At 33.3% G+C, this 20404-nt stretch overlaps 1 protein-coding gene across 5 annotated transcripts in view; it reads right to left on the reverse strand.

Moving 5' to 3' along the window:
• Window positions 1–20404, reverse strand: part of LOC148951313 (endoplasmic reticulum disulfide reductase DNAJC10-like) — a 94896-nt gene that overhangs the window by 14837 nt on the left and 59655 nt on the right. For all 5 annotated transcript variants that reach the window (XM_089090798.1, XM_089090799.1, XM_089090800.1 and 2 more), the window contains one exon: window positions 3178–3362. In XM_089090798.1, coding sequence (XP_088946924.1) covers window positions 3178–3362 — 185 coding nt within the window. The remainder of the gene's footprint in view (window positions 1–3177; window positions 3363–20404) is intronic.

Below are 20404 nucleotides of genomic sequence, written 5' to 3' on the forward strand. Positions count from 1 at the left end.
TTCCAGAAAACGACAAAGTCAATCGAGTTCTTCGACCTTTCTAAAAATAGGAACAAACACAAAAGGAAAATACAAATAGAAAGAGGAAAATCAAAATAGGTCTCTACGCTTGGTAAGACAGAAAGCGTGATGACAACCACCAGAAGGCTAGACGTACAACAGAAAAAAAGGAAACCAAACTAAAAAACAACGCATAAAAAACTGCTGCTAACAAGCATTAAGAAAGCCAAAGAAGACAATATATATATATATATATATATATATATATATATATATATATATATATATATATATATATATATATATATATATATATATATATATATATATATATATATATGTATATATATATGTATATATATATATATATATATATATATATATATATATATATATATATATATATATATATATATATATATATATATATATATATATATATATATATATATATATATATATATATATATATATATTATTTTCCACTTAGCAAGGGAACAAACTGAATAACATTTTCATCTCATTTATGACCCCTGAAGAGCAAAGAGATTAATTTTTGAAATACGCATTGACACAAGGTGGATGGAAAATACAAAAGAAAAAGACATCGACATAACGCAAACTACAAACACGCAGGCATTCTACAGCATTGTTTGAATTTCAACATATTCCGTGTTGAAATATAAATATGTGTTTAAAGGGTAGGAAAACAACAATAGTAAACACGTTTAAAAAATAAAGCATAAAAAAGACACTTTTCTTCACAGACATTGCAAGACAAGGATATTTTGAAAGTTACTTTTACGTTTTAGGCTTTGAAAGAGTGCTTGCCCTCGACTCGGCCCAAAAATATTTTTTGAGCCTAATTTGACATATACTATCAGTTGAGCTAACAGCTGGTCATCACCTTTTTTCACACACATTACAGAGCTTTTTTCTTAAATGGTGAGAAATGATAACATAACTGTTTTTATTCTACCTTTTCAATCTTATAAGAACATAGGTTTTGCTTGAAAAAAAAGAGGCTGGCTTACGAAAGAAAAAAATGTCAACACTAGCTGCTTGATTACAAAAAATACTGCAAGACCAAGAAAATCATATTTAAATTTTTTAGCCATATTTGCGTTAAGTCATATCCACAAAGTTTGCTTCAACCATATTTGCCCTACTTTGATTGGGTCATATAACAAAAAAACAAGATTATCCCAAATAAACAGTAAGGGCCACGAATCAAATGAATGTGAGGGTAAATGGCCGCCCTGGACCCCTCCACCAGCAAAAAGTGGTATTTCTTGATAAAATGGCAAAAATCAGCATTTTGTTATGGCTCTATTCTATTGCTTAAAAGGGCAACAGGACTTTAGACTTTTATTGAAATCAGTTCTCTACTAATATTCAGTTCTCTCCTAAGTAAAAAGTAAGTATGACGGCACTAGACCCTTAAGGTCCAAACCGGCGGTGCTGATCTCCGTTTCATGGCCCTTCAGCCAGGAAATGCAATGGGGGGCTGGGGGCCAGCCATCCTGTGCTTTCACACACCCTTTCTGTTTAATTTCTCCGGGTTTCTCGAGGTATTCATTTGGATCTGGGTTGACTCTGGCTGGGCTCACAGAATAAAGCAACTTACCCGTGTTCCAAGCCAAATAACTACTCACACCAGGGATTGAGCTCATGCCTCTTGGACAAAGAATTCTCAACCCAGCGTACGTCCACTTAGATTGATTGGAAATTGAAAGGGACCGTGCCCTTTTTAATAGTCGAAAGTGAATGGAGAGCAACTAACCCCCTTCTCACGCCCACCATTTCCCCAAACACATTCAATCACAGTTTTGAGATGGCCATTTTTTCAACGTAGTTGAAAGTTCTGGAAATTATTTATTTGAGGATGACAAACTCCCCAGAGCCCTCAGGGCAAGGGTTGTAAGTTATGCCCTTGGGACATATAAGGTTTATATTGAAAACTTTGTCGTAGAAACTTGAAAAAGGGCTTAGGATTGACGGAAAACAATTCAAATGAATTTACTGAAAAAAATGTGCATTATCAGCTTAATATACATATGCTGATATTTATTCCTTAAAATCTTAATCAATTTTGGTTTCTTAAAGTTATAAAAGTGAAAACATTTAAAAGATTTTTTTTCAGTAAAATACAAATTATATTATAGCTTTCAGAAAGCTTGGGGTTTACAATCCTAAGCCCTTTTTCAAGTTTCTACGACAAAGTTTTCAATAAACTTTATATGCCCCAAGGGCATAACTTACAACCTTTGCCCTGGGGGCTCTGGGGAGTTTGTCGTCCTCAAATAAATAATTTTCAGAACTTTCAAGTATGTTGAAAAAATGGTTATTTCATAACCTTGATTGAATGTACTTCGGGAAATGGTGCGCATGAGAAGGGGATTAGTTGCTCTCCATTCACTTTCGACTATTAAAAAGGGTACGATTCCTTCCAATTTCAAATCATATGAACCCTTTTTGAAGTTTCTACGACAAAACTTTCTTTAAAAACCTTATACATCCCCAGGGCATAACTTACAGCTCTTGCCCTGAGGGCTCTGAGGGGGTCATTATCCTCATAAACCTAATTTCCAGAACTTTCAACTATGTTGAACAAAATGGATATCTCAGAATTTTGATTGGATGTGTTTGGGGACACGGTGGGCGTGAAAGGGGGGGGTTAGTTGCCCTGTACATGGATCTTACGATGCCTCTTTTTTAAATAGCACCCAAGAATCTTTCCTTCCATGGGACTTCAGCTGAAATTGAAATGTCTTGCTTCAAATATCATCGAAGCCTCATTGAGGTGCCCTCCTATTGCTGGAACAAATAATTGCCGAGTACTCTATGTGGATACTTATGGAACCTAGTATCCTAGGAACCTAGGAACCTAGGAACCTAGTATTGCCGAGTACTCTATGTGGATTGATGTTATGGTTCCGGACGACATTAAAAAGGATCTTTTTTATAGGTTTTGTATCCAGTAAGTAATAAAAGTCTGTGACATCCTTCTATACCTAACCCGAACTATATCAAATGACTTCATGACTTATACCCTTATTTACTTCATTAGATTTTGAATGGCCTAAATTTTTAAGAAATTTTTAAGTATTAACAGCCTCTTAAACACTATACAGAGAGTAATAGCTATACAGAAATATCAAAACAAGATACGCTTACCATGGCGCTTCACCAGAAATAATTTCGTGCAACAATTTGGGAGTAAGTGTTATAAGGTTCGGAGAATTCAAAGCAGATTTTGCAAAAGCTACAACATCCTGCAGATTATCTTTTCCCCAAACTGACTCAAAAACACCACCAGTTTTAAAAACACCAAATGAAGGGAATTTGTCAATGCCATATTCCTGAAATAAAAAAAAGGTGCAAAGCTTGAATACAAGAGTTATGTTTTGGAGAATACATGATAAGTATGGTTGTAATAGTTCAGAAGGGGATAAGTTACAAGAAACAAGTTTTACTAGAGTGAAAAAAAATATTCTTTCTTGTTGTTATTAATTACAGGTTGGCAAAAGAAAGATGATTTTTCTGAACCGTCAGTAAACATGGTAAAGATATATTTAAAACCTTCAAATTTACCCCATCTTTACAGCCAAGGAAAAAAAAAATCAGAAAAATAATGCGATAAATTTTTAAACAGCATAAATTATTAGATTCCTTGCAAACCAAAAAAAAAAAAAAAATGAAAAACAGATTGAGCCATTGACTGGAGGGTGCAGTGTAGAAGGGTAGGGAAACCCTCGAGCTAAGAGACGTGAGGAAGAAAAATATTCTTTTTACTCATTACTCCTGTCATTATATTAGGCATGAAGACGCAGTAATGAGTATAAAATTTGCCTATCAATTTCAACTGTGAATTACAAAAGAAGCTAACGTCATCAGTAGAATGCATCTATTGAATTCTATGGGACGTATAGGAAAACATTTCTACGGGACGTATACCTCTTTTCAAAGAGAGTGAGTACTCCCCTCCCATGGCCTTATACTTCTACGAGACGTATAGGAATTACCGTGCTATTTGCTTGAAGCTATAGGAAAACATTTCCATAGATGCTCTACACCTTTTCAAAGAGAGTGAGTATCCTCTCACACGGCCTTCCATTTTGCTGACCGCCCTAGGAATTACCATGCTATTTGCTTGAGGCCCTAGGAATTCCCATACTATTTGTTTGATGCTCTACACCTTTTCAGAGAGAGTCAGTACTCCCTCACACAGTTTCACGTGCACATTGCAAAAAGCATGCAAAACCTATAAATTGATTAAACACGTTTTGAAACTACATGCTATTTGCTTACTTTACGTTTCCTTGGTACCTTTCCCAAGACAGTGATAAAAAAAAACAAAAAAAAAACATATCTAGCAACTTCATTCATCGTGATAGTGTATAAGGTTTGGAACCTACACCTGAGGCACTACAGTTTGACATGCACATTGCAAAAAAAGCGAGCAGTATGAGCGGGAATTCCCCATGCAAAAAGCGATATATTTTTTTGGACAATTGCCTTGACTCGAGAGTAGTTTGATTAAGAATTTAACATGTCTAGAATTGATGCCAATATGCTGTTGAATCATTTACAAAAAAAATAACTCTATTTACAAAAAAGGGTTTAGCATTTGCGAATTTAACTCTATGAACGATATTAATTAATGTTTGAATAATAGGAGCGTGAATGATTCTAATTAGTGATTGGATCGTATGAAGGTAGAGAAAAAAAGGGATAAGGGATTCGCGAATTGGACTATACAAACGATATTAATTGAATAATAGAGAAAAAAAAACAGAGCTAGATAGTATTTGCGAATTGGATTGTATGAAGGTGGAGAAAAAAAAGGGTTAAACTGATTAGCAGTTAAGGTAACCCCGAAGGGCTTGTTAACTCAGGCAATTTGTTGTAAATTTGAGACAACATAAATCTATGAAAATGATTAATGATGATAGAATGACATTGCGAGTTGACCTAGCTCTACCTCTCCAATGTGTTCTTTGTAATACACAAGTGACTTTTGAACAGTTATGTCAATCTAAAATAGAGTCTAACATTATAATATGCTAAAAAGTTGATGCACAGAGAGATGTAGAGGGTAAGAAACTAATTTTAATTATGAAATTCAGAACAAAACTTGGAAATCCTTGCAAAATCAAGTAGTAGGGTGTATGTGAGTACGAACCATCAAGGATCATAAGCACCAACGACCCTAACCAGCAGAGACATCAACCCCCCAAGGGTCCCCTATCCCCAAACGCGAAAGGCCCCCCTCCCTCCAAATTTTTGGCCCCCTCCCCATTTTTTTCTTTGATTTTTTTTTAGCATGATATATTTTTTTAAAATTTTTTTTTTACATTTCTTCGAATGAGATGAAACATACTTAAATTCAGTAGTGTTTTGTCGTGGTTTACTTTGTCACAGTTACATTTTCTTGATTTTTCAAAGTTCATTTTGAATTTCTCTAATTGAAATGCAAGTTGGAATATTTCAGTAGTGTTTTGTCATGGTCTACGTTGTCACAGATTAATTCTCTTGATTTTTCAAAGTTTAGTTTGGATTTTTTTCATTGAAATGCAAGAGTTAGAATATTTCAGTAGCGTCATGTCGTGTTTTACCTTATCACAGTTAAATTCTCTCGATTTTCCAAAGTGCATTTAGTATTGCTTTCATTGAAATTTAAGAGTTGGACTATTTAAGTAGCGTTTTGTCGTGCTTTACCTTGCCACAGTTACATTCTTTTGATTATTCAAAGTTCATTTTTGAATTTCTTTCGTTTAAATGCAAGAGTTTGAATATTTAATTAGTGGTTTCGTGTGTTTTACCTTGTCATATTTACATTTTCTGGTTTTTTCAAAGTTCATTTTGTATTTATTTACTTGAAATGAACGATATGTAATGTTTAGGTAGTGTTTTGTCATGGTTTACCTTATCACAGTTACATTCTTTTGATTTTTCAAAGTTCATTTTGTGTTTTTACATTCTCTTGATTTTTCAAAGTTCATTTTTAATTTCTTTCGTGAAATGCAAGAGTTGGAATATTTCAGTAGTGTTTTTTCTTGATTTACAATGTCAGAGTTACATTCTCTTGATTTTTCAAAGTTCATTTTGAATTTCTTTTGTGAAATGCAAGAGTTGGAATATTTCAATAATGTTTTATCGTGGTTTACCTTATCACAGTTACATTCTCTTGATTTTTCAAAGCTCATTTGGATTTCTTTCCTTGAAATGCAAGAGTTGGAATATTTCAGTAGTGTTTTGTCGTGGTTTACCTTGTCATAGTTACATTCTATTGATTTTTCAAAGTTCATTTTGGATTTCTTTCCTTGAAATGCAAGAGTTGGAATATTTCAGTAGTGTTTTGTTTTGGTTAACTTTGTCACAGTTACATACTCTTGATTTTTCAAAGTTCATTTTTGATTTGTTTCGTCGAAATGCAAGAGTTGGAATATTTCAGGAGTGTTTGGTGGTGCTTTAACTTCTCAAACATACATTTTCTTGATTTTCAAAATTCATTTTCGACTTCTTTAATTGATATGAAATAGCTGGAATATTTCAGTAGTGTTTTGTTGTGCTTTACAATATCATAGTTAAATTCTGTTTATTTTTCAAAGTTCATTTTGGATTTTTACATTATCTTGATTTTTCTAGGTTCATTTTGAATTTCTTTTGTGAAATGCAAGAGCTGGAATATTTCAGTAGTGTTTTGTCGTGATTTACCTTGTCACAGTTGCATTCTCTTGATTTTTCAAAGTTCATTTTGGATTTCTTTCCTTGAAATGCGAGAATTGGACTATTTCAATAGTATTATACCGTGGTTTACTTTGTCAGTTTTACATTTTCATGAATTTTCAAAGTTCATTTTGAATTTATTTCATTGAAGAGAAAGAGTTGAATTATTTAAGTAGTGTTTTGTTTTGGTTTAACTTGTCACAGTTACATTCTCTTTTATTTTTCAAAGTTCATTTTTGGATTTCTTTCGTTGAAATCCAAGAGTTGGAATATTTCAGTAGTGCTTTGTCGTGGTTTACCTTGTCACAGTTACATTCTCTTGATTTTTCAAAGTTCATTTTGGATTTCTTTCGTTCAAATGCAAGAGTTGGAATATTTCAGTATTGTTTTGTCATGGTTTACCTTGTCATAGGTAAATTCTCTTGATTTTTCGAAGTTCATTTTTGTATTTATTTTGTTGAAATGAAAGAGTTGGAATATATCAGTAGTGATTTGTCATGGTTTTACTTGTCAAAGTTACATTCTCTGGATTTTTCAAAGTTCACTTTTGATTTCTTTCATTGAAAAGCAAGAGTTCGAATATTTCAGTAGTGTTTTGTCGTGGTTTACCTTGTAACAGTTATATTCTCTTGATTTTTCAAAGTTCATTTTGAATTTACATTTCGTTGATTTGTCAAGAGTTGGAATTTATTTCAGTTGAAGTGCATAGTTGGAATATTTCAGTTACATACCTTGTCACAGTTACATTCTCTTGATTTTTCAAAGTTCATTTTGAATTTCTTTCGTTGAAATGCAAGAGTTGGAATATTTCAGTAGTGTTTTGTCGTGGTTTGCCATGTAAATGTTGCATGCTCTTTGTTTTTAGAAGTCAATTATTAATTTCTTCCTTTACATTCAATAGGTGGAATATTTCAGTAGTGTTGCTTAGTGGTTTACCTAGTCAAAGTAGCATTAAAATTTTTTTTAAAAACTCCTATTGGATTTCTTTCGTGAAATACAATAGTTAGAATATTTAAGTAGTGTTTTGCCGTGGTTTACCATGTCACAATGACAGTCTCTTGATTTTTCAAAGTTAATTTTGGATTTCTTTCCTTAAAATACAAGAGTTGGAATATTTCAGTAGTGTTTTGTCGTGGTTTACCTTGTCACAGTTACATTATCTTGATTTTTCAAAGTTCATTTTGGATTTCTTTCCTTGAAATGCAAGAGTTGGAATATTTCAGTAGTATTTTGTCGTGGTTTGCCTTGTCACAGTTAAATTCTCTTGATTTTTCAAAATTTATTTTGGATTTATTTCATTGAAATGCAAGAGTTGTATTATTTCAGTTGTGTTTTGTTGTGGTTTACATTGTCACAGTTACATTTTCTTGCTTTTTAATAATTCATTTTGTAATTTATGTCGTAGAAATGAGATAGTTGGATTATTTCAGTATTGTTATGTTATGGTTTATTTTGTCACTCTTACAGTGGAATAATTTTTCAAAGTTTATTTTGTTTTTTACTCGTTGAGATGCAAGAGTAAAGATTTATCGATTGTGTTTGGTCGTGGTTTACTTAGCTGCAGTTATGGGCTCTTGATTGTTCAAAGTTCCTTTTGGTTTGTTGTCCCTGAGGTTAAAGAAATTGATCATTTTAACAATATTATGTAGTGATAATGCATGTTACTCTTTCTCTTCAAAAATATTTTAATGTTCATCTTGAATTTCCTTAGTTGAAAAGTGAGAGATTAATTAATTCAGTAGCGTTTTGTATTGTTTTACCTGGTTACGCTTACAATTTCATAATTTTTTCAAATTTAACTTCTATATTCTTTAAGTTAAGTGCAAGACTTGTATTAATTCACTGGTGTTTTGTCGTGGTTTACCCTGTCAAAATTACATTCCCATGATTTTTCAAAGTTTATTTGAATTTCTTTCGATGAAATGCAACAGTCGAATTATTTAACTTGTGTTATGTCGTGGTTTACCTTATCATAGTTACATTCTCATGATTTTTCAAAGTTCATTTTGGATTTCTTTCGTTAAAACGCAAGAGTTTGATTATTTCAGTAGTGTTGTGTCGTGGTTTTACGTTCTCACAGTTACATTCTCTTAATTTTTGAATTTGTATTTTGGATTTCTATTATTGAAATGCAAAAGCTAGATTATTTTAATTGCGTCTTGTTATTGTTTACCCGGTCAAAGAGATATTTTTTTGATTTTTCAAAGTTCATTTTTGATTTATTTTGTTGAAATGCAAAAGAGGTATTATTTTATTAGTGTCTTGTTGTGTTTTACCTAGTCACAGTTACATTTTCTTGATTTTTCAAAGTTCATTTTGAATTTCTTTCGTTGAAATGCAAGAGTTGGAATATTCCAGTGTCCTTACGTGCCTGGCCTGCCGCAGCGGACTTCCCGACTTCCCAAGCCCATCATAGCATTGCTCTCGTCGACGCTTCCCGGCCCACCGCAGCGGGCCCCAGCGACGCTTTCCAGCCTGCCACAGCGAGCTCCCCTATCCTTCGAGCCATTGTGGATGCTTTCCGCGGCCTTGTCCCGACCTCGTCACGGTTACAGTCTCATGATTTTCAAAGTTCATTTTGGATTTCTTTCGTTGAAATGCAAGAGTTGGAATATTTCAGTAGTGTTTTGTCATGGTTTACCATGTCACAGTTACATTCTCTTGATTTTACATTCCGCTGCGGCGGGCCGGGAAGCGTCACGGGGGCCCGCTCCGGCGGGCCGGGAAGCATCGCAGGGCCCACTGCGGCAGGCCGGGAAGCATCGTGGGGCCCGCTGCGGCGGGCCAGGAGTCATCGCAGGGCCCACTGCGGCGGGCCAAAGCAGGCGTGAAAAATCAAGAGTATGTAACTGTGACAAGGTGTACCACGACAAAACACTACTGAAATTTTCCAATTCTTGCATTTCAATGAAAGAAATCAAAAATGAACTTTGAAAAATCAAGAGAATGTGAATGTGTCTAGATAAACAATGAAAACACACTACTGATATATTTCAACTCTTGCATTTCACAAAAGAAATCAAAAATGAACTATGAAAAATCAAGCGAATGTAACTGTGACAAGCTAAACCACAACAAAACACTACTTAAATAGTCCAAATTTTGTATTTCAATTAAAGAAATTCAAAATAAAATAAGAAAAATCAAGAGATTTAACGTTTTGCAATTTAAACCACGACAAAACACAACGGATATTTTCCAACACCTTACATAAAATAAACGAAATTCCAAAATGACCTTTGAAAAAGCATTCGACTGTAACATCTCCGATGTAAACCAAGACAAATCACTCCCGAAACCAATTGTCGTTTGCATTTCTACGCATTAAATTCAAAATGAGAGTTGAAAAATCATAGGACTATGACTGTAAAAAGGTAGACCACGACAAAACACTACTGAAATAATCCAACTCTTGCATTTCAATGAATAGAAATTCAAAATGAACCTAACAAAATCATGAAAATGTAACCTTGAAATTGTATACCACAACATAACGCTACCGAAATATTCAAACTTTCGCAGGTCAATGAAAGATATTCAGACTGAACAATGAAAAATCATTAGGACGTAAGTGCTCCAAGATTGACCGTAGCAAAACGAAAGTTAAATAAACCGACTCTTTATGTTCAATGAAATAGAGTTAGGATAGACTTTGAAAAATCAATAAAAGAAAACTTTTGCAAGTTAAACCACGATGATCAGCTACTGAATTATTCCAGCATACGCGTGGCAATGCAAAAAGTCCGGATTGATATTGGCAATAGTCAGAAAAAGTGACTATTACATGGCAAGGTACATCATGACACCACGAAAACATGCCAACGCTAGCTATTCAACGAAAGAATACCAAAATGGCCTTAGGGACTTTAAGAGTATGGTTTTGCGACTTGGTAAACCGCGACGAAACACAACTGAAATAATCCAACACTGGCAATACTCCGAAAGATAAAAAAAATGAAATTTTTTAAATCTAGAGAATGTAAGAGTGACAAGGTAAACCACGACCAAACGCAACTGCAAAAATCCAACACAAGCTTTTCAACGGAAGAAATCCAAAATGAACTTTGAAAAATCATTAGAATGAGGCAAAAGATAGTCCAACTACGATAAGACAATAGTGAACTCTAACAACTCTTGCTCTACAACGGATTAAATTCAAAAATGATCAGTTGTTCTATGAGGGAAAGTTACTGTGGTATGGTTGTCCACACCAAAACACTTTTGCAACAATCCAGAACTTGCTTTACAACGAAAGTTATTCACAATGGACTATTGATTCTTAAGAGATTTTATGAGTGTCTAGGTCAACCATAAAAAAACACTCCCGTGAAAAAACCACTCTGGCAGTAAAGTGAAAAAAATCAAAAATGAACAATGATAAAATATGAAAATGCTACTGTGGCGTGCAAAACTATAAATTAACGTAATCAAAATAATCCAACTCTCACAATTCAACGGAAAAAAACCGAGATGAAATTCGAAAAATTATGAAAATGTAAGTGATTCAAGGTGAAACACGATAAGACACTATTGAAATAATCCACCTCTTGTATTTCAACGAAAGAAATTCAAAATTAACTTTGAAAAATCAAGACAATGTAAGTGTGAAAAGCAAAAGCACGAAAAAACGCTACTTAAATATTCCAACTGTAGCATTTCTAGAAAAGAAATTCAAAAAATGAGCCTTGAAAATTCAGAACAATGTAGTTATAAGAAGGTAAACCACGACATAACGCTACTAAAATATTCAAACTCTTGCATTTCAAGGAAAGAAATTTGAAATAAACTATGAAAAATCAAGAGAATGTAACTGTGACAAGGTAAACCAAGACAAGGTACTACTAAAATAATCAAACTCATGCATTTCAATGAAAGAAATCCAAAATGAACTTTGAAAAATTAAGAGAATGTAACTATGATAAGGTAAAGCGCAACAAAACACTACTCAAATATTCCAATTCTTGCATTTCGGCGAAAGAAATTAAAAATGAACTTTGATAAATCAAGATAATGTAACTGTGACAAGGTAAAGCACAACAAGACACTACTGAAATATTCCAACTTCATTCAACGAAGATTTCAAAATGAACTTTGAAAATAAGAAATGTCAAATCGAATGAACTTTGAAAAATCAAGAGAATGTAACTGTGACAAGGTAAACCACGACAAAACACTACTGAAATATTCCAAGTCTTGCATTTCAAGGAATAAAATCCAAAATGATCTCTGAAAAGTTAATAGAATGTAACGATGTAAAGTAAAACAATAAAAGAACAATACTTATATGTTCAAAATATTTTATTTCAGTTAGATAAATCCAAAATGATCTTATAAAAATTATAAGATTGAAACTGTGATTATGCAAAGTACAACAAGACACTACAGAAATAATCCAACTCTTGCATTTCAACGAAAGAAATTCAAAATGAACTTTGAAAAATCATGAAAATGTAACTGTGACAAGGTAAACCACGACAAAACTACTGAAATATTCCAACTCTCGCATTTCAACGAAAGAAATTCAAAATGAACTTTGAAAAATTAAGAGAATGTAACTGTGACAAGGTAAACCACGACAAAACACTACTGAAATAATCCAACTCTTGCATTTCAATGAAAGAAATTCAAAATGAACTTTGAAAAATTAAGAGAATGCAATTGTGACAAGGTCAACCAGGACAAAACACTACTGAAATATTCCAATTCTTGCATTACAACGAAATAAATTCAAAATAAAATTTCAAAAATCAAGAGAATGTAATTGTGACATGATAAACCACGACAAAACACGACTGAAATATTCCAACTCTTTCAAATCAATGAAAGAAATCCGAAATGAAATTTAAAAAAATTAAGGGAATGTATCTGCGACAATGTAAAACACGACAAAACACTGCTTAACTATTCCAACTCTTGAATTTCAAGGAATGAAATTCAAAATGAACTTTGAAAGATCAAGAGTGTGACAAGGTAAACCACGATAAAAAACTATTTAAATATTCCGAGTCTTTTATTTCGCAACATAAATCTTAAATAAACCTTGAAAAATCAAGAGAATGTAACTGTGAAAAGGTAAATCATGGAAAAACAGTACTGATATATTCCAACTCATGTACTTAAATGTAATAAATCCAAAAAAAACTATGCAAAATCAAGAGAATGTAACAGTGACAAGGTAAAGCACAACAAGACACTACTGAAATATTCCAACTCTTGCATTTCAACGAAAGAGATTCAAAATGAACTTTGAAAAATCAAGAGAATGTAAAAATCCGAAATGAACTTTGAAAAATCAAGAGAATGTAACTGTGACAAGGTAAACCATGACAAAACACGTCCAAAATATCTCAAATCTTTCACTTCAAAAAAAGAAATCCAAAATGAACTTTGAATTATCAAGAAAATGTAACTCTGCCATGGTATACCCTAACAAAACACTACTGAAATATTCCGACACTTGCAATTCAACGAATGAAATCCGAAAAAGATCTTAGAAAAGTTAAGAGAATTTAACTTTGACAAGTTATACCATGACAAAACACTACTTAAATATTCAAACTCTTGCAATATAAGTAAAGAAATCCAAAATGAACTTTGAAAAATCAAGAGAATGTAACTGTGAAAAGGTAAACCACGACAAACACTACTGAAATATTCCAACTCTTGCATTTCAACGAAAGAAATCCAAAAATGAACTTTGAAAAATCAAGAGAATATAACTGCGACAAGGTAAACAATGACAAAACACTATTGAAATATTCCAACTCTTGCATTTCAAGGAAAGAAATCAAAAATCAACTTTGAAAAATCAATAGAATATAACTGTGACAAGGTAAACCATGACAAAACACTACTGAAATATTCCAACTCTTGCATTTGAAGGAGAGAAATCCAAAATGAACTTTGAAAAATCAATAGAATCTAACTGTGACATGGTAAACCACGACAAAACACTACGGAAATATTCCAACTCTTGCATTTCACGAAAGAAATCCAAAATGAACTTTGAAAAATCAAGAAAATGTAACTGTGACAAGGTAAAGCACAACAAAGCACTACTGAAATATTCCAACTCTTGCATTTCAATGAAAGAAATTCAAAATGAACTTTGAAAAATAAATAGAATGTAACTGTGACAAGGTAAACCATAACAAAACACTACTGAAATATTCCAAATCTTGCATTTCAATGAAAAAAATTAAAAATTAAATTTAAAAAATAAATAGAATGTAACTGTGACAAAGTAAACCAGTACAAAACACAACTGAAATATTCCAACTCTTGCAATTCAATGAAAGAAAACCAAAATGAACTTTGGAAAATCAAGAGAATGTAACTGTGACAGGGTAAACCATGACAAAACACTACTGAATTATTCCAACCCTTGCATTTCAACGAAAGAAATCCAAAATGAAATTTGAAAAATAAAAAGAAAGTAACTGTGACAAGGTAAACCATGACAAAACACTACTGAAATATTCCAACTCACGCATTTCAATGAAATAAATACAAAAGGAACTTTGAAAAATCAAGATAATGTAACTGTGAAAAGGTAAACCACGACAAAACACAACTGAAATATTCCAACTCATGCATTTCAAGGAAAAAAATCCAAAATGAACATATGAAAAACATAAAAATGTAACTGTGATAAGGTAAACCATGACAAAACACTACTGAAATATTCCAACTCTTGCATTTCAAGGAAAGAAATCCAAAATGAACTTTGAAAAATCAAGAGAATGTAACTGTGACATGGTAAACCACGATAAAACACTACTGGCATTTCAACGAAAGAAATCCAAAATGAACTTTAAAAAAAATCAAGAGAATGTAACTGCGAAAAGGTAAACCATGACAAAACACTACTGAAATGTTTCAACTATTGAATTTCAAGGAAAGAAATCCAAAATCAACTTTGAAAATTTAAGACTGTGATATGGTAAACCACGACAAAACACTACTGAAATATTCCAAATCTTGCATTTAACGAAAGAAATTCAAAATGAACTTTGAAAAATCAAGAAAATGTAACTGTGACAAGGTAAAGTACAACAAAACACTACTGAAATATTCCAAATCTTGCATTTCAATGAAAGAAATCCAAAATGAACTTCGAAAAATCAAGAGAATGTAACAGTGACAAGGTAAAGCACAACAAGACACTACTGAAATATTCCAACTCTTGCATTTCAACGAAAGAAATTCAAAATGAACTTTGAAATTTCAAGAGAATGTAAAAATCATAATGAACTTTGAAAAATAAAGAGAATGTAACTGTGACAAGGTAAACCACGGCAAAACACTACTGAAATATTCCAACTCTTGCATTTCAAGGAAAGAAATCCAAAATGAACTTTGAAAAATCAGGAGAATTTAACTGTGAGATGGTAAACCATAACAAAATACTGCTGAAACATTCCAACTCGTACATTTAAACGAAAGAAATCCAAGATGATCATTAAAAAATAAAAAAATTGTAGCTTTGATATGGAAAACCATGACGAAACACTACTTATATATTTCAACTCTTTAAATGCTAGTAAGTAAATCATAAATGAACTTTTAAAAATCGAGCGAATATAACTTTGAAAAGGTAAACCACGATAAACACTACTGAAATATTCCAACTCTTGCATTTAAAAGAAAGAAATACAAAAATGAACTTTGAAAAATCAAGAGAATATAACTGCGACAAGGTAAACAATGACAAAACACTATTGAAATATTCCAACTCTTGCATTTCAAGGAAAGAAATCTAAAATCAACTTTGAAAAATCAAGAGAATATAACTGTGACAAGTTAAAGCAAAAAATAACACTACTCAAATATTCCAACTTTTTCATTTCAATGAAAGGAATCCAAAATGAACTTTGGAAATTCAATAGAATGTAACTGTGACAAGGTATACCATGGAAAAACACTACGAAAATATTTCAAATCTTTCATTTCCCTAAATAAATTCAAAATGAACTTTGAAAAATCAAGAGAAGGTAACTTTGATAATTTAAACCAATAAGAAACTCTGGTTAAAAACTCTAAAAATTTAATTTCACGAAATAAGACAAAAATTAAAATCTTAAAATAAATATAATTTAAAAACACAAAATTAACTTTGAAAAATACAGAGAATCTAACTGTGGCATTGCAAACCACAACGAAACACTACTTAAATAATACAACTCTTGCATTTCAAGGAAAGAAATTCAAAATGAAGTTTGACAAATAAAGAGAATGTAACTGTGACAAGGTAAACCAAAACAAAAAACTACTGAAATATTCCAACTCTTGCATTTCAACGAAAGAAATCCAAAAATGAACTTTAAAAAATCAAGGGAATGTAACTATGACGAGGTAAACCACGACAAAAAACTACTGACATATTACAACTTTTTATTTTCAATCCAGGAAATATCACATGGACTACGAAAAATCAAGAAGATGTGACCATGATAAGGTAAAGCATGACGCAATGATACTGGAATGTTCAGACTCGTGATTTTTAAGTAAAAAATTGCAAAATGAGCTGTGAAATATCAGTAAACCGCAACAGTGACAAAGTAAACCACGATAAAACACTATCGAAATATTCCAACTCTTGCATTTCACGAAAAAAATTCAAAATGAACATTGAAAAATCAAGAGAATGTATTTGTGACATGGTAAACCACGACAAAACACTACTGAAATATTCCAACTCTTGCATTTCACGAAAGAAATTCAAAATGAACTTTGAAAAATCAAGAGAATGTAAACATCCAAACAGAACTTTGAACAATCATGATAATGTAACTGTGACAAGGTAAACCATGACTAAACACTACCAAAATATTCCAACTCTTGCATTTCAAGGAAAGAAATCCAAAATGAACTTTGAAAAATCCAGAAAATGTAACTGTAACAATGTAAACCATAACAAAACGATAATTAAATATTCCAAATCTTGCATTTAAAAGATCGATATCAAGCATTTAGTGTTTAAAAATTAAGTATATGTAACTGTGACAAGGTAAACCACGACAAAACACTACTGAAACGCTCTAACTCTCTCATTACAAAAAGGGAGTTTACAGGTAAAATATGAAATTCAGGAGAATTTCAAAATCCAACATTATCATAAAAAAATCATAGTCCTTTAACGAGGATATTGTAAAGTACGAAAAAACACTACTGAAATATTCAAACTATTGCATTTCAATGAAAGAAATCCAAAATGAACTTTGAAAAATCAAGAGAATGTAACTGTGACAAGGTAAACCATAACAAAACACTACTGAAATATTCCAACTCTTGCTTTTCAACGAAAGAAATTCCAAAATGAACTTTGAAAAATCAAGAGAATGTAACTGTGACAAGGTAAACCACGACAAAACACTACTGACATTTTCCAACTCTTGCATTTCATGGAATGAAATCAAAAATGAACTTTGAAAAATCAAGAGAATGGAAATCTTACATGGTAAACAACGACAAAACACAACTTATATATTACAACTCGTAAATTTCAAGGAAAAGAATTCAAAATGTACTTTGAAAAATAATGGGAATTTAACTTTGAGAAGGTAAACCACGAAAAAACACTACTGAAATATTCCAACTCTTGCATTTCATTAAAGAAAATGGTTAATTTCATTAACCATTTTCATAGATTTATGTTGTCTCAAATTTATAACAAATTGCCTGAGTTAACAAGCCCTTCGGGGTTACCTTAACTGCTAATCAGTTTAACTCTATTTTTCTCCACCTTCATACAATCCAATTCGCAAATACTATCTAGCTCTGTTTTTTTTCTTTATTATTCAATTAATATCGTTTGTATAGTCCAATTCGCGAAACCCTTATCCCTTTTTTTCTCTACCTTCATACGATCCAATCACTAATTAGAATCATTCACGCTCCTATTATTCAAACATTAATTAATATCGTTCATAGAGTTCAATTCGCATATGCTAAACCCTTTTTTTTGTAAATAGAGTTATTTTTTTGGTAAATGATTCAACAGCATATTGGTATCAATTCTAGACATGTTACATTCTTAATCAAACTACTCTCGAGTTAAGACAATTGTCCAAAAAAATATATCGCTTTTTGCAAGGGGAATTCCCGCTCGTAGTGCTCGCTTTTTTTTGCAATTTGCATGTCAAACTGTAGTGCCTTAGGCGTAGGTTCCAAACCTTATACACTATCACGATGAATGAAGTTGCTAGACATGTTTTTTTTTCTTCTTTTTTATCACTGTCTTGGGAAAGGTACCAAGGAAACGTACAGTAAGCAAATAGCATGTAGTTTCAAAACGTGTTTAATCAATTTATAGGTTTTGCATGCTTTTTGCAATATGCACGTGAAACTGTGTGAGGGATTACTGGCTCTTTTTGAAAAGGTGTAGAGCATCAAGCAAATAGTATGGGAATTCCTAGGGCCTCAAGCAAATAGCATGGTAATTCCTAGGGCGGTCAGCAAAATGGAAGGCCGTGTGAGAGGATACTCACTCTCTTTGAAAAGGTGTAGAGCATCCATGGAAATGTTTTCCTATTGCTTCAAGCAAATAGCATGGTAATTCCTATATGTCTCGTAGAAGTATAAGGCCATGTGAGGGGGGTACTCACTCGCTTTGAAAAGGTGTATACGTCTCGTAGAAATGTTTTCCTATACGTCCCATAGAATTCAATAGATGCATTCTACTGTCATCAGAATAGTGGTTGACAATTACTATAAAATCACGATTTCTGAAGGATCTTAAAGAAATGGCTTATTGAATTATGTTGCAAGGATGAAAGTCTTTTTCTTACCGAGAACAGTAGGAGTACTATTGGGGTGTATACCGCTGGCACCACTTATTAGGGTGTAAGTACGGGTGTCGCCACTTATTGATGCAAAAATACTTCAAAAAGGTTGCTATGCCACTTACTCGAAGGGGAGAACCCCTTGTCGGCCCAAATGTTAGTGGGATTCCCGCTCTTAACCCAACGGTTAAGAGCGTTGCCACCAATGTTCGTGGTGTTTAGTTACCAGTGTTACACCGGTAGGCCACAACTCCGCTGGCGTGGTAATATACGGGTGTCACCACTTATTGGAGGGGAAAGCCCCGGCCCCAAATTATAATGCTATGCCCGTGTCTACCACACCGGTTCTGCAAATATCGGGTTTGGTACTACCCTATTTACAGTATACCCTGTCCCAGGGTACGATAACGCGGTCGAGTGGTCAAATGGCCACTTTCTAAAGGCAAATGTACCCGCCTTGGGTTACGGCTAGAAAACCTCTTAATTCTCTCCTTGGAGGTAACAAACCTCCCTGTCAATATAATAATGACGGTACCTCGTAACTCTTCCTACCCTGCCTGGGTTAAGGAAACTAGTACAGAGTTTGTTGAAAATACCATACTTGTATTCTTCCAAAAGGTCACAATAGTACCACAAAAATATATATATCCCAGACTGGGGTCAAAACGTAGACTAAAAAATAATAATAATCTTTACACAACTGTTCATATGGGTGGACCTCCGCTTGGCCCAGCCAATCAGCTACATCCCCATTCAAACCCAATTCTAACTCTTAGATTTATCTTTCAATGACTCCCAAACCAGGAAGTATAAAAATAAACTTGGTTAAAAACTTACCTATTGCAAAACCACTATCGCTTAGTAACGGATATTTAACCTGTCTTTTGAAATTATACTATACGCAAATGTAATTAAGAAAAAGAAAACAGGTCATTTATCTGAAAGGAAAAGAAACAGGGGTGCAACCTGACCCCCCCGTAAGATAAATGACCGCCCACGCGCTACCTCGGTCCACCCTTACAAACATAAACATATAACTTCAACAAAATCTATTTGCCTTCTCTCTTCCACCAGTGTCTGTGCTGCTACTTCCACCGCTTGGCACTGGAACGGTCGTCCTCGACACGTGTCTACTGTAGGACCACCATGGTCTAGATCGTATAGCATCCGCATTAATGTTTGAAAGTTGAAATCTTCAAGATTCGTAGGTAATGATTGTGCGCAGCACAATCCAAACCAAAAATTTTCTCGCTCTCACGAATTTACATTTGAGAGGAGCAGAGAATCAGTTTCTGGCACATATGATGATGCCAGCCATCGTGAAAAATTAGCTGCACTAGCCTCTTAATTTCCATCTGTGGAAACAACCCCACATCTCAATCAAACAGTAAATTGCCCCTTGGCATAATTTCAAATAATCTAAGGCCGAAAATGCAAAGGCCTGTGACAACGATAGGGGTACTGGGAATGAAGTAACATTTTGAGCGAACCACGAATCGCCTTTTTTCTGAGCTCCCTCCCCTAAAATAATCGAATGAATAATGCTCGGCAATGAGGGATGAAAATAATATTGAAGACTGGAAAGACAAGGCTCCAGTAAAGGGATCACAACTTGTCCGCCAGTTGTGCTTTGACGAAAAGGGCTATCTTTCACGTCTTCCCGCAGAGGATCTTCCCCAAGGGATTCCTCCCCCTCATAAAGGAACAAACCCTCTTTTGAGTTGATCAGACCAATATCAGATTCCTTCCCAAATTTTTCCAATCCGACTCGACATTCCATATCGCCCAACAGTTCCCCCAACCCATTGTAAGTCATTCATATTTATTTCATAACCACCTTGTTTTATTCACCATGAGTCTTTGACCTCTTTTTCCCCCTTATTATTTAT

Source organism: Artemia sp. Qi Xiang Cuo, chromosome 6 (assembly GCF_049724085.1).
Source record: "Artemia sp. Qi Xiang Cuo chromosome 6, ASM4972408v1, whole genome shotgun sequence".
Taxonomy (NCBI): Eukaryota; Metazoa; Arthropoda; class Branchiopoda; order Anostraca; family Artemiidae; genus Artemia; species Artemia sp. Qi Xiang Cuo.